The sequence below is a fragment of the Necator americanus genome, chromosome II (assembly GCF_031761385.1).
Source record: "Necator americanus strain Aroian chromosome II, whole genome shotgun sequence".
Classification (NCBI taxonomy): Eukaryota; Metazoa; Nematoda; class Chromadorea; order Rhabditida; family Ancylostomatidae; genus Necator; species Necator americanus.
Genome location: NC_087372.1, coordinates 15,601,711 through 15,613,800, shown reverse-complemented (window position 1 = coordinate 15,613,800; position 12,090 = coordinate 15,601,711). Strand labels below are relative to the sequence as shown.

The 12,090-nt window shown below is 41.7% G+C and overlaps 1 protein-coding gene across 2 annotated transcripts; it reads left to right on the top strand.

Annotated features, from left to right (window-relative positions):
* Positions 1-43: 43 nt before the first annotated feature.
* On the top strand, positions 44-11,857 carry RB195_017965 (uncharacterized protein; the record flags this gene model as incomplete). Of its 2 annotated transcripts, none has more annotated exons than XM_013441026.2 (28): positions 44-109; positions 309-477; positions 543-687; positions 764-907; positions 1,617-1,737; positions 1,796-1,901; positions 1,980-2,101; positions 5,762-5,968; positions 6,032-6,106; positions 6,260-6,316; positions 6,446-6,629; positions 6,705-6,760; positions 6,818-6,906; positions 7,412-7,508; positions 7,566-7,670; positions 7,727-7,806; positions 8,485-8,576; positions 8,670-8,772; positions 8,838-8,964; positions 9,026-9,148; positions 10,020-10,136; positions 10,210-10,314; positions 10,409-10,523; positions 10,708-10,817; positions 11,249-11,438; positions 11,493-11,568; positions 11,618-11,720; positions 11,786-11,857. In XM_013441026.2, 28 exons carry the CDS (start codon positions 44-46, stop codon positions 11,855-11,857), a joined length of 3,156 nt encoding a protein of 1,051 aa, XP_013296480.2. The 2 variants fall into 2 exon arrangements, with proteins under 2 accessions (XP_013296480.2, XP_064041059.1); XM_064185178.1 differs by having other exon boundaries at positions 6,260-6,382; positions 10,708-10,787.
* Between the last annotated feature and the right edge of the window lie 233 nt (positions 11,858-12,090).

Here is a 12,090-nt window from a genome sequence, read left to right as displayed (position 1 = left end):
GGAATCAGTTTAGGAACTGATTTTGGACCTTATTATCAGCTCAATGAGAGACTCTCTAATCATGTTATATTCAATTGGTAGAGGACAGAAAGGTTTCCTACCATATATAGTACGTGTTGCGGCAGCTGCGTCGCGTCCACCCGGATGAATACGTTCGGCACCTATTATTGTATATCTTGACAACTCTAAGCTACATTTTGACGCATTAGTAAAATTCTTGATTCTTTTTTGAAAATTCGTCGCATTAGTACTTGAAAGCCGAAATCGTGACAAAAGAAATGCCTTTGAAATTATTCTGATCCTTGCAGAGCCTCGATTTGGGTGCCAGCCGTTCTGTCGATTCCCTCTCATGCTCTGACAGTCCTGTAGTGAACAAATGTTGCTCAACCCTCGCGACAATTTTGAGTGAAATTGCGGAGATTCGACATGATGCTACAGAGAAGTTCTTTCCGTCGCTTTTGCTCTATGAAAGTTGCGGTAAATATCTGTAACTAAAACTTATCTAGTTTCTGATAGATTTGTTAGCAACGATCATATTGCAGAGTCGGAAGTCTCCGACCAATGTCGCCCGATTCGGGATATGACGGAATTCTTCCCAGTCCTCCTCGATCTGTCACGATTCCTTTCCAGAGTTACTCTGCTCTTCCGCAATCTTCTCTTGCAAATACGATCTTTTCATGGACTAGAGTGAGCTTCCATGCGCATTCTTTTAAAATAAAGCTATCTGCTTTAGGCGCTTCCGGTTTTCATTTGGTGTTTTTAGAAGCAGCGTTCTACCAGGTGCCTCCGAGCGCAAACTCTTCCGAGCTTGGTCCGGACTTGGAGAACTACTTGCGATTCTTCTGCAAGCTGATAAAATTATCGAGAGCAGACATGCTATCCGAAGCGACTGGAACAGCTATTGTCGGTTTGTTTTCCTAGATTCCACATTTAGTAAAATAGCTTTGTAGTTTCTGGAAAAAATGCTCGATTCTTTTCCTTGGGCTTTCAACAGAATTCTCTGGTATTGCTGACAAATATTCATGTTCCCAAAATCTGAAAATTCCATTAGTGGCCTCAATAACTCTAGAATTTGTTTCGATAAGAACCCGATACGATGGATCAGAGGCAAATTTGATGTTTGAGTTGATATTGACGAGATTTTGGCACTTTTTACTACGCTTTCCTCGAGGTGCTGTGTTGTAAGCTTGAAGATGCAACTATTCGCTATACACAAAATTATTGTTTGTCTGCTAAAGTTTCCGGGGGAAATCGTCTTCTTTCTTTTTTATCTTGAAGTTTCCTAATATTTTAACCTTGAAAGCGAGGACGAATTTTTTTCTTTTACAGTAGTCGTAACCGACTTCTACAATAGTCAAATTTAATCAGCCGGCTGAGCGCGATGCGGCTGCGGCAACACCTTTGTCTGTTTGATATATACTCCCTCCTCCCTCTTCCTTATGCTCATCGAAAAAAAAGCTTCGCCGACCCGATACAGTACATTTGGAATCGGCTATAGGTGAAAAGGTAATGCGGATGGTACAAATGGATAAACGGAATACACAACATACAACACCTTTCACTGTTTCCCTGAATGAGCACGCAGTTATGTGAGATCTTGAGATTTTGCATTTCAGAGCGATTGGCACTGCACAACACAATCCAGCTCAGTTTGACGTCACTGCCGATTCCCTCCGTTCACTGATTGCAGCAATCGCCACTGTAGAAGGGCAAGTGATGGCGGGAAATGGGCTTCGAGTGAGTTCCGTGTGTTGCGTTTATGGATTCTTGTGATTTTCTCATCTCTCTATTTTAGAACTGTTATGAGCAAAGTTACGGTGAAATCGATGATGACAAGCATTTTGCCGCTCGAATGCGTGCGATTATCGTCGAAATGTATAATCACTGGGAGAAGGCTGCTGGTTAGCGCTAGAAATCTTTTCTAGTTTTGCCTTTTTCTTCTGTATCCTTGCTGCAGTTGTTCGATTCTTTGTATTCAGAGGGAGATATGCCTGACAAGCATCGTCTTATGGTGATCATCTCGCTTTTTGTCTTCTTTCATCTACATTTTCCTACGAAAGACACCAAATTGCCAAAGCTGATTTGGAAAAGTCACAAAAAGGTAAGTTCTTCAGTGTTCCGTTGTTGCTGGAGGAATGATATCATAGATGTCAGGACAGACAAATATAGGACATAGATATCAAGGTTATTCATTCAATGGGAATGTTTCACTGGTGGCTATCCACATAGGAAAAAATCATTTGAGACTATTTTTTGAAGCTACCCTTTTACACTACATTTTAAACATTCCCATTTGGCATGATTAAGAAGCTCTTCAGCAGCGGTAGGTAAAGGACCGAAGCAGGTGAGTGAGAGAGAGGATTGGTCGTAAGAAAATTTCTTAGTGTTTCTCCTAAAAAACTCCTATAAGGTAGTGCTTTAATCAGGTATCAGGTATATGTATCTTCGATATTCACCTCCGTTTGAAGCCTTTTCGAGGAAAGATTAGTATGAAATATAGTAGTGATAAGGTGTCCACTTGACAACCGCAGTTTTTTTTACACTTGGATTTGGCATAAAGAAATTGTGGATATCGAGATATCGAAATTTTAGAAGAGAATCCAAAGATTGTGTTTGATTTCTTCAATATATCGTGGAGATATTGTCGCGAGAAGTGTAGTTTACATTATCTAATTTTTCAGCAAAAGCGAAAGCATTATTTTGCATTATTCAGCAATTTCAGTGGCTTAGAGCCAAGTTTGTGGGCTAGTATCTTCACTAATAACAGCTTCCGGCAGTTGTAAATTTCTTTATTGTCCACCGCTTTTAGGGTCACTTATAGAACGTATCCAAAGAAGAAAGCGAATTGTGCTAGAATTTTCTAAAACATTTTCGGATATCTTCCTGCAACCTTCTGCTACTACCCTGCCAAGTTAACTTATTTGACTTAATCGGTGGGCGGGTGTTACGTCCTAACGCAGCTATCTGCGTTTTCGCCGAAGTATGTCGCCTTTAAAGATGTCAGAGCCCATCCTGTTCGAACGTCAACTACAACTCAAATAATCCTTCCTCTTTCGCTATTCTATGATCTGCGAAACGTAATTTCTCGACTGTTCCGCCTGTCAACGCTAAGTGTCTTCAGATCTTCCTTTACCACCTCCGTTCAAAACTTTCTTCTCCGACCACGCGGTGTTTCTCTGTTTGAGTCTCCGAGCATCCTCTTACAACGTGAACAAGACGACAAGACAACTCTTTATCGTAACCAAAGAAGAGAAGACTGATTTCTGTGACTACTTGAGAAGGTCGGGTAGGATGGTTTAACATGCTCTCCGTTTATAGCAGTAGCACTATATCCAGTTCTGTGTAAAGTTCTTCATTATGGCACATAATTGGTCAAACGTCGCTTAACAGTCTAAACAGCTTTCTATCCACACAGTTAAGTTTCTTCATTGCAGTTGATTGTGCTGCCCAAGTCTCCTAGCCGTGCATTAGGAATGGGCGAAGTGTCTGTAATTAGACTCGCCGCTTGACTTCGTTGGCGGTATGGCCACAAGCACGTGGTCAAGGAGTTGATTGCCGATTTGACTTTAGCGCATCTTTAGGATATCCCTCTCTTAGGTGCCATCCCTTTTTTCACCCAGTTCAAATAGCAAACCTCATCCACGAGTCCAATAGATTGTCCATCTACCCTCATTCTCGTTGAGCGTCCCCAGGACACCCACGTCTTACGTTTTTCAGGATGTAGCTGTAGTCCGCAGGCTGCAGCAAATTTCGATACAAGATTCACAACATGTTGCAACTTTGCGTTGCTTGAAACGAATACTACTGCATCGTCAACCACTACTACTACTAATATCGTGCTCGACATCGACCAAGGGTCAAGTTTATGGTGCTAAAACGACATCAACGAAGCACTACTCTACTATCCTTCGCATAGTTTCGTCGACAGTAAAGTTGAACGGAAAACGTCACGCTGCAATGCTTCAAGCACTCCACATTAAACGATGTAGTAAATTGTGTTCGCGTCGCAGCAGTTGTTCCCCTATCCATGTCGTTAATTAAGCGCACCAATTTTTCTGAAATCGGCGCGAAGCGTATTTAAAAGTCAGCCTTCATGAGGAGAGTAGAAGGCGCCTTCGAATTTCAGAAAAGCTAAGTGCATAGGTTTAGAAAACTGCTGCCACATTTCGATCAATCTCCTGGCAACGAGCACTTGTTCAATCGTCGGTAGACCAAGGCGAATGGCGCTTTCTTCATCGTGGATTTTTTTCTTTGCGATGTTTGATTAGCTAATCCAAGATGATCTGCTCCAAAACCTTAATCCTTGCACGCAGGAGTGATATTCCTCTTCAATTCCTAGTTTCCCTGGCACATAACTTCTTGACGTATAACTTCTTGTGGTGAGGAATTTCATGTCTCCACGAGTCAGGTGTCCTGTCGTCAATCCATACTGAACTAATGATTTTCGGCATCTCACGAATCCTGGAAGGAGGAAGGATTTCAACTTTTTTGCACGAATTCGTTCGTCTCCGCCGGATTTTCCATTCTTCATGTTTGGGGTGCAGACCAGAACCTCCGACTCAGTCATTGGTTAAACTGAGAAGAATTGGGCAGTGATGGAATCAAATGTGACGTTCCAAACAGCTCTAAATTTTCTGATATTTGACCGAGGGATGTTCTTTGTAAGGACGTAATCGAGCTAAAGCTTAAAAGTTGGCGTCTTACGCTTTCGCTGCTTTTCTGGCGTTAGGGGGTGGTCCATTGCGAAGTAACGTGATTGAGTCTATGATTCCTTTTAAACGTGGAAACAATAATGTAGTTCGTCTGCTCGCGAAGGTACAGCAGGTGACCTACGCTATCTGATTTTTGCTTCGCGGGATAATACTATTTTCCAAGCACATTGAACTGTTGTTCGCATCCCACCGTTGCATTTCCATCAGTTCCGATAATTACCGCCTGTGGCTTAGTATCCTGGACATCAACATAATGAGTTCATCATAAGAGGGGTCATTGTCGTAGTCTTCAACGGGGAGAATGTGAGCACTGAGGATCCAGACTTTGAGTCCTTTGCGATCCTGCTGTGCCGTTTTTCCTGCAATGCAACAAATTGGTGCATGCAGACATCACAGTTGTCTGAAAAAAGCGACTTGTTGGAGTTCACTTGACCGGAAGTGCAACTTTACACTCACTCATTTCAACTTCATTTACAAGACGGATGTTTAAGGCCAATCCCATGTTTCCACTAGGCATTTGCCCTACCAAAGTATGCGTTTTGGCGGCGTGCAATGTGAGTGCACTGTGTACGACAGCATCTTTTTGGAATATTTGAGATTTTAATGATTTTAATTAAGGATAGAAAACTTTTGCCATATAGCAGTCCGAGTTATATAGCAATAAGACTTGTATACATAGCCGAAACTTGCCGATAACCTGTAAAATATTCAAGGCCAGTCAGAAATTTGGTCTGCAACTCAATTAAGAACACTCATGACCTTCAGCTCATCGGGCTCTATCATTTTTCACCTGAAGTAGTTGTTTTTTTTTTCGGAGCTTAACTGATCGAGAAGTAGGGAATATTCAGATTATATTGATATTTTCGGAGCACCGTACTCATCAAGGGTGAAGAGTCGTTTCCCATTGCAAACGCAAAAGTTTCTCTTTCCTAGTTCTGGAATTCAGGGACAAAGCGCTTGGAACTTCTTAGTTGTAAATATCCACTCGAGTGATAAATGGTAACAAATTCGCTAATTTTGAATTTTGTATCTGGCCGGATCTTGTTCAGATCGTGGCATTCCATCTTGTCGGAGATATCCTATGGATTCCATGCGAATTTCTTATGCGCGAGGTGCCCTCCATTGTGGACGTTGTGGACAAAAAGAGCATCCAGTTTATTCGACATGTCAGGGAGACATTCTATGTCGAACATTGTGATGCTATGCTAGAAGAAGCGATCTCTAAGATATCGGCAGCTGAAGAGTGGCAGCTAAAGGTCCATTTCCTTCTTTCGGTTGTTTGATTTTTAGTTGTTTTCTTCAACACTTTCCACTACTAGATGCGCGCCGAAGATCGTGGTACTGAATCGCGAGATGCCGCTTCAAGCTTGGTGGTGGCAGAAATGATGTTGAAGGTATTAGTAGTGTTTATTATTGATTCTACCTGCTTCTCTTGCTCGAATGGTCCCACGTTCCACAAATTTACTCGAGACGTTACCTCTACTGATGTTAAATTTGTGTTCTTAACTTTCTCTCATACTATCTGCCATAAACCATTTACCATTTAGGGTGCACGAATAGCAGGTGTGATGGGGGATTTGCTGAGAAACGTGCTGAATTCCCAAGTGGGTGCTATAAGAATGTCTAAGGCGAAGGCGTACAAGATGTTTAGCGTTGTTGAAAACATCAAGGCGAGCAAGTTTCCTTTTTTTTAAAAGAGCAAAAATTCTCCTGTGGGTATGGAGTGGTTGCAGGCGATCTCGCAAACGTTCGCCGATTGTCGTCGTATGCTCTTTGAGTGCTCTCAAATGGCCTGCCAACAATGGCGATGCCATTCCTTAGATCTTATCGAGAGAGCACGACTCTCCGCTAGAGATTCTGGTGATACTCATCGAGCTTCTGCTTTTCACATTGCCATACAGTGCTTACTTGGGTCTGGTGGGTATCTTAAGCGATTGTCAATACAATTTCTTCACATTTGAGACGGAATTATTCCGAATTCTCTATATCCAGAATCGCGGCTGAGGATATGTGTTTGTGGCACTGCTTTGGAGATCGGCCAGTACAAGGTGTACTTTTTTTTACATTTTAGCAACATCACCTGGTCCTGTCATATATCTCTTCAGGAAGCGATGCGTCGTATTGACTCTTCTCAACTTGATGCCTTATTATCACGGCTAGAAACATTTTGTAGAATTGATTCCATTATTGAAAGGTTAGTTTATTACGCGAAAGTCCAATGCGTAGGCTTGTGCAGGTCTCCTGTTATGTGGACGAGTACGCAGAAAAAAGAGGAAATGACATAGCCTCGGTACATTTCAAAGGGAATTCTACTGATAATCTTTCTGATCCCCCCGATCCTATCCATACAATCAGAGTGAAAGACCTGTGTAAAAGTCCTCTACTCGAACAAGAAATTTAGTCCCAAGCAAAAAACTAGATATCCTTTCGTGTTTTGTCTGGCGGTGAGCTTTTCCTGTAAGACCAACACGAAGTATGTGACACTTTTCCACTGTTCAAATGTTTACACCAAACTTCCTTGCTTAATCTACTAGCATAATTGAACCCAGCGATGAGAGCATCCAAAATTGTTAACATATGTTCGCAGAAAACAACAAAAAAATTCATCATAATTTGAATGCTATCTTGGCTAAGTTTACTTCTAGCGCCGGTGGTAATGTGTGGAATCTCGGCTGTTTTTCTTGAAACTGTTTCTTTAGGGTAACCGATTGCTCTTTCCTCATTTTCCACCGCGATCTCCTCACTATCTATTGGGACACTATTCTAGATCGAATACCAGTGAGGCAAAGCATGACGGTACAGTGGTTTTATTTCAAACTATTACTGAAGTTTAATCCATTAATTATTATCCAGCGCTTCACTCTAGCCATCTCGGACTGTATCCGCTTCGTAGAGAAATCCAAAAGATCCAAGCAAATGGAATGTTTCCGCGATGGCATGGTCGAATCGGTGAAGAAGGTGTCCCGTGCAGTTGGAAAGTTCAATGGGGCAAATGTCTCACATTCTGTTTGCAGGGATTTTTGTTACCTTTATGCGCTGCAATTGAGAATGATCTGCGAGTGTTGTCGCATCAGCATCTTGTTGTGGATGAAAGGTACTTGGCCCATCCTTTTCAAAATCCACAACATTATATAATGGTGTAAGGGAGAAGCAGATATGAGCAGTGGTACTTATGTGACACCAGCATTGAACCTTGGCGGCTTTGGAAGTCCTGTCTTTGTCTACTAAGTTGAACATCGTGACTTGACTCAGTCAAAATTCTTAAATTTCAAAATTCAATTAGAAACTAGAGGCAGCATATCACGAAATTGACAATGTTGGGATCTCTCATGCACAACATAGGGTTCGGAGTGTACATTACGAGTATGGGTGTGTTCAGGCTGAATTCCCTCTAGTCGTCCGGAGAAACGGCGTGTGAAACTTCTGCGATATTCTATGAGCCGCCGCTTCCGTACAGCCGTTGTACACAACGCGCCGCGTTCGTGAGCCGTTTCTCATGCGGTTTTTTTGATTACGAAGGAGGAATTAAAAGTGACCATGCTCATTCTCGTAATGTACACTGCGAACTCTATCTTGTCCATGAGAAATCTAAACATCGCCAATATCGTTGATGGGCTATATTTGATGGCGACAGAGCAGCTCGCTGCTCCCGAAGCGCTTCTGTGGGTACCCAAAACAATGCAAGTACCGGGACTTGTATCCGCTGCATATTGTTTGAGTAGCAAGTGGATCTTGGTGATTTCTTCTGATGCTATCTTCATATTCTTTTCAGAGACAAATCACCTCATGAGAAATTGGATTTCTACAAGAAAATAATGTCTGAACCTGAGATCCGACTACATGGCCTCGTTTTTAACATAAGTGGTTCGTCTTCCGCTATCCTCAATCTTTTTTTTTTTCTTTTTTCCTCAAAATTCATTATGTATTGCGATTTACTTGGACTGGCTTTTCTTGCAGATTTTGTAACTTGTAACCTCCAAAAGTTGTTCTACGACTTAACTGCTGTTACTTTACACGATCGTCATGCATACAGAAAAATGGCGATGTTAGCTAAACAGAGGTAGGACTTTTTTCTGATCACTTCAGATCTACTTATTTCGCGAGAAACAGTGAGACATATTGAAGATACGGTTTGGACTTAATCGATGGGATGCTGCCAAACTGTTCAACGGGACAAAGTTTAGACGTTGTCGAAGTGATGCGTTCTTTGGCGCAGTTTGTTACGAACTTCAATTATTGCCTGAACCAACAAGTAGTTGTCTTTGCACATTTTCTTCCTACTGAGTACATCTCCTCGAAGAGTAAATTTCCAGCTTTTCATAGAAAAAACTTCTCCTAATCGCTCACTTCGTGTACTGACGGCAGAACACATGGCTGATTCCTTACGCACTCATGGATTAGGAGTTCTCAATACCAGCGTTAATATCACTTATCAGGTGACCTTTGGATTTTTATGTTCGAATACAATGTCAGCAATAAGTGGCGCCTCAAACGGACAGTTTCACTCAAAGGCGAAGCTCTCCAGCAACAGACTACAATCCAAGCTTCTATCTCTCATCGCCATCAGAAATAATCGGTTTGCATGCGCCTTCAGTACATGCGACCTGTTCACTTTTGTATGAGAGCAAGAGCTCAAACTAACGACCCAGTACATTCGTGGATGATGAACCCTTCACATCCTCGTCTTCAATATGGAGTCTGCGTTTGTGCATCACGTGTTCCTTTAGGGACTAATACTCGAACGTTGCCGCCGTCCAGTGAGGCTGGATGAGCATGAAGCGTCGTCGACGCAATAGAAAGGGAATAGAGGGTGAATGTTAAGCAAAGGAAGAGTATGCGTTGTGACAGAGGTGTTGTATAAAAGTAACAGCATGTAAGTATAATAATACGATAACAGTATATAAGTAACACGTAGCAGGTGCTCAATATGTTGAGCACCTGCTACTTGTTACTTATACATACTATACTACTATGTTACTTATGATGCTACTATACTACTTATGATGTACGGTTTGCTTGAGTTGCAAAAGTAAGATCCAGATGTAGCCTGTCCCGGTATTGGTGCGTCCTCTTAATCGTGAGCGACTTCTACCACATACTCGGCCAATCTCCACTCAATTTGCGATGAAGCACACTTTTGGAGCTTCACAGAGCTTTTGTCGCACGAATTGCCGGTGATCTTCAGAATGTAACAGTAGAAGTCACACAAAATGGCTACAGTGCAACATTCTTTAGTACTGCCTTTTAAATTTCTCCAGCCGTAACCTGTTGTCAGTGTTTGTATGCAACGTTAAATTCTTTTTGCAGTTTCTTCGGAGCAAGTTCACCATATTCAATCAGTTCCTGCGAGATGAGCATATCCACGCACACCTGCAGAAAGATATCCGATATTTCCAAGAAAATTTGGAATCACTGAAAAAATTGGTCTGTTCTGAAGATATTCATTGGTGTTTCGATGTTATAGTTTTTGTTTCCCTGAGCATCTTTCATTTTCTAGTATCCTCCTAGACGAGCGGAACAGTTTAATCTTGCATTCTCACAAATCGCCACCCAAGAAGAGGAGCCTACTTACATGGATCGTTTTCGAATTCTCATCACACAGGTATGGTCATAGCATGAGCTCTTACAAGTGGATATCGAAAATAATACAATGAGGAATTACTTCTTTTAGTACTTACATTATGTTTACCGTTAAGATGGGCAACGCTCTTGGATTTGTCCGGTCGATGTCGTCAGCAGCTTCTGTAGTGGCGAGTCAGATGAAATCCTACGACACAGTAGAGGACGAAATCGTGATTCCAGATACTGACGGTGTGGTTCATCCTTCGTTAATTTGTTACAGCACCTTGAGAACAGTACTTTGAAGAAAGCTCGCGGCTTTAGATAAACAAGTTCATTCGTTTTATTTTCCTACATATTAATGTGACCTTTTTTGTTCTTTCAGTACATAATTGCCCGTTCGAATTTCCTTTTCACACCTTGTTACGATATTTAGGAGACACTCCACTACAAACGCTTAAGGAATTGCTCTCGGATTTGCGCGATCAGGCGAACAAAAATCGCGATTTCACCAAGGCCTGTTCTTATGCTTATCTTCTTTTCATGGTAGCTTCGTTGTTCCTGTCAATATAAAGAGAAAAAGGATTCCTTAGTGCAACTAGACTAGTCAACAATCAATTCAAGGAAACATTAGAATTTTCGTGGCTTTGTGCCTGGTCTCGGAAATCCATTCACATTCAGAGCCACGAAGGGGCAAGGGTAGTGGTGCTTTGTTAAAATGAGAAACACATTACAGTATAAGTTTGTTGTTAGCCTTCCATCGTCGTTACACGCTTAATGCATCACCGAAAAAAGTATTCAGAAACGCTTTGGAAAGATTCTGAAATGTAGTTTTGTTCCTAGAGACTTCCTAGAGACTTTGCAATGGTATTAATGGTCACAAGAAGCCGTTATATGTCCTAACATCTTTTTCCTCTGCACTTTTCCTCTTACTTCTTCATCCGCTATTCTTCTGAACCATAATCGTATCGATTCAGATGCTGGTTGACGTGTTCCGAACAGCCTTCATTGACAATTCGAAGTTCTCTCACTTGATGGATTTCTATGTGGCGGTACCTGCACTCACTGTGAATTATGTCGAGCACATGCTTGTCTGCAGAGACCGTCTCAAAAAACGGGCACAGCTTCACAAACAAACCACTTTCACGGATGACGGGTTCACAATGGGTTTGTACCTTCAGAGTCTGAGCACCAACAAAAATCAGTTGTTTTCCATTCCAGGTCTGGCCTACATCCTCACAGTGTTGAACCTTTGGCCTCAATTCAGCACACTGAACTGGTTTCGATCTATTGCAAAGTGCGTGTTCTAAAAGCCACTCGTGTAAAACTTTCGAAATATTTTGTAGGAAATGCGCTGCTGATTATGAAGCACTCACCGAAGAGTTGAAATCTAGCAAAGATCCACGTAACGTCCACCTCAAAGCAGCTCGGCTACAAGCGTTTGAAAGAGTGGGTGGCGTTTCTGTTTAATTCCACTATCAAAAAAAAATCTCGAAGATATCACATTTTTTTAGGAATTCAAGTTGTTGTCGTATACATTCCAGTCGGCCCGGGTGTTCTTTTCCATAGACGACGACGTTGAATAAACTTCATGATGAAGCTCAGCCGAATAATTCTTATAATAATTATTATTTTCAGTAGACTTTAGGTCTAGTCTCACGATTATTTGCTCACAGATAAAACTTCTATCTAGAAGCAGTGCACTCAGAATATGTTAAGACAATATTGTGCATAGTAAGTAAAAAATTAGTGAAAATCTCACAAATAATGTTGTTGTAGTAGTGTGATCCTGTTGTAGTGCCTGTATACCCTTTTTGGA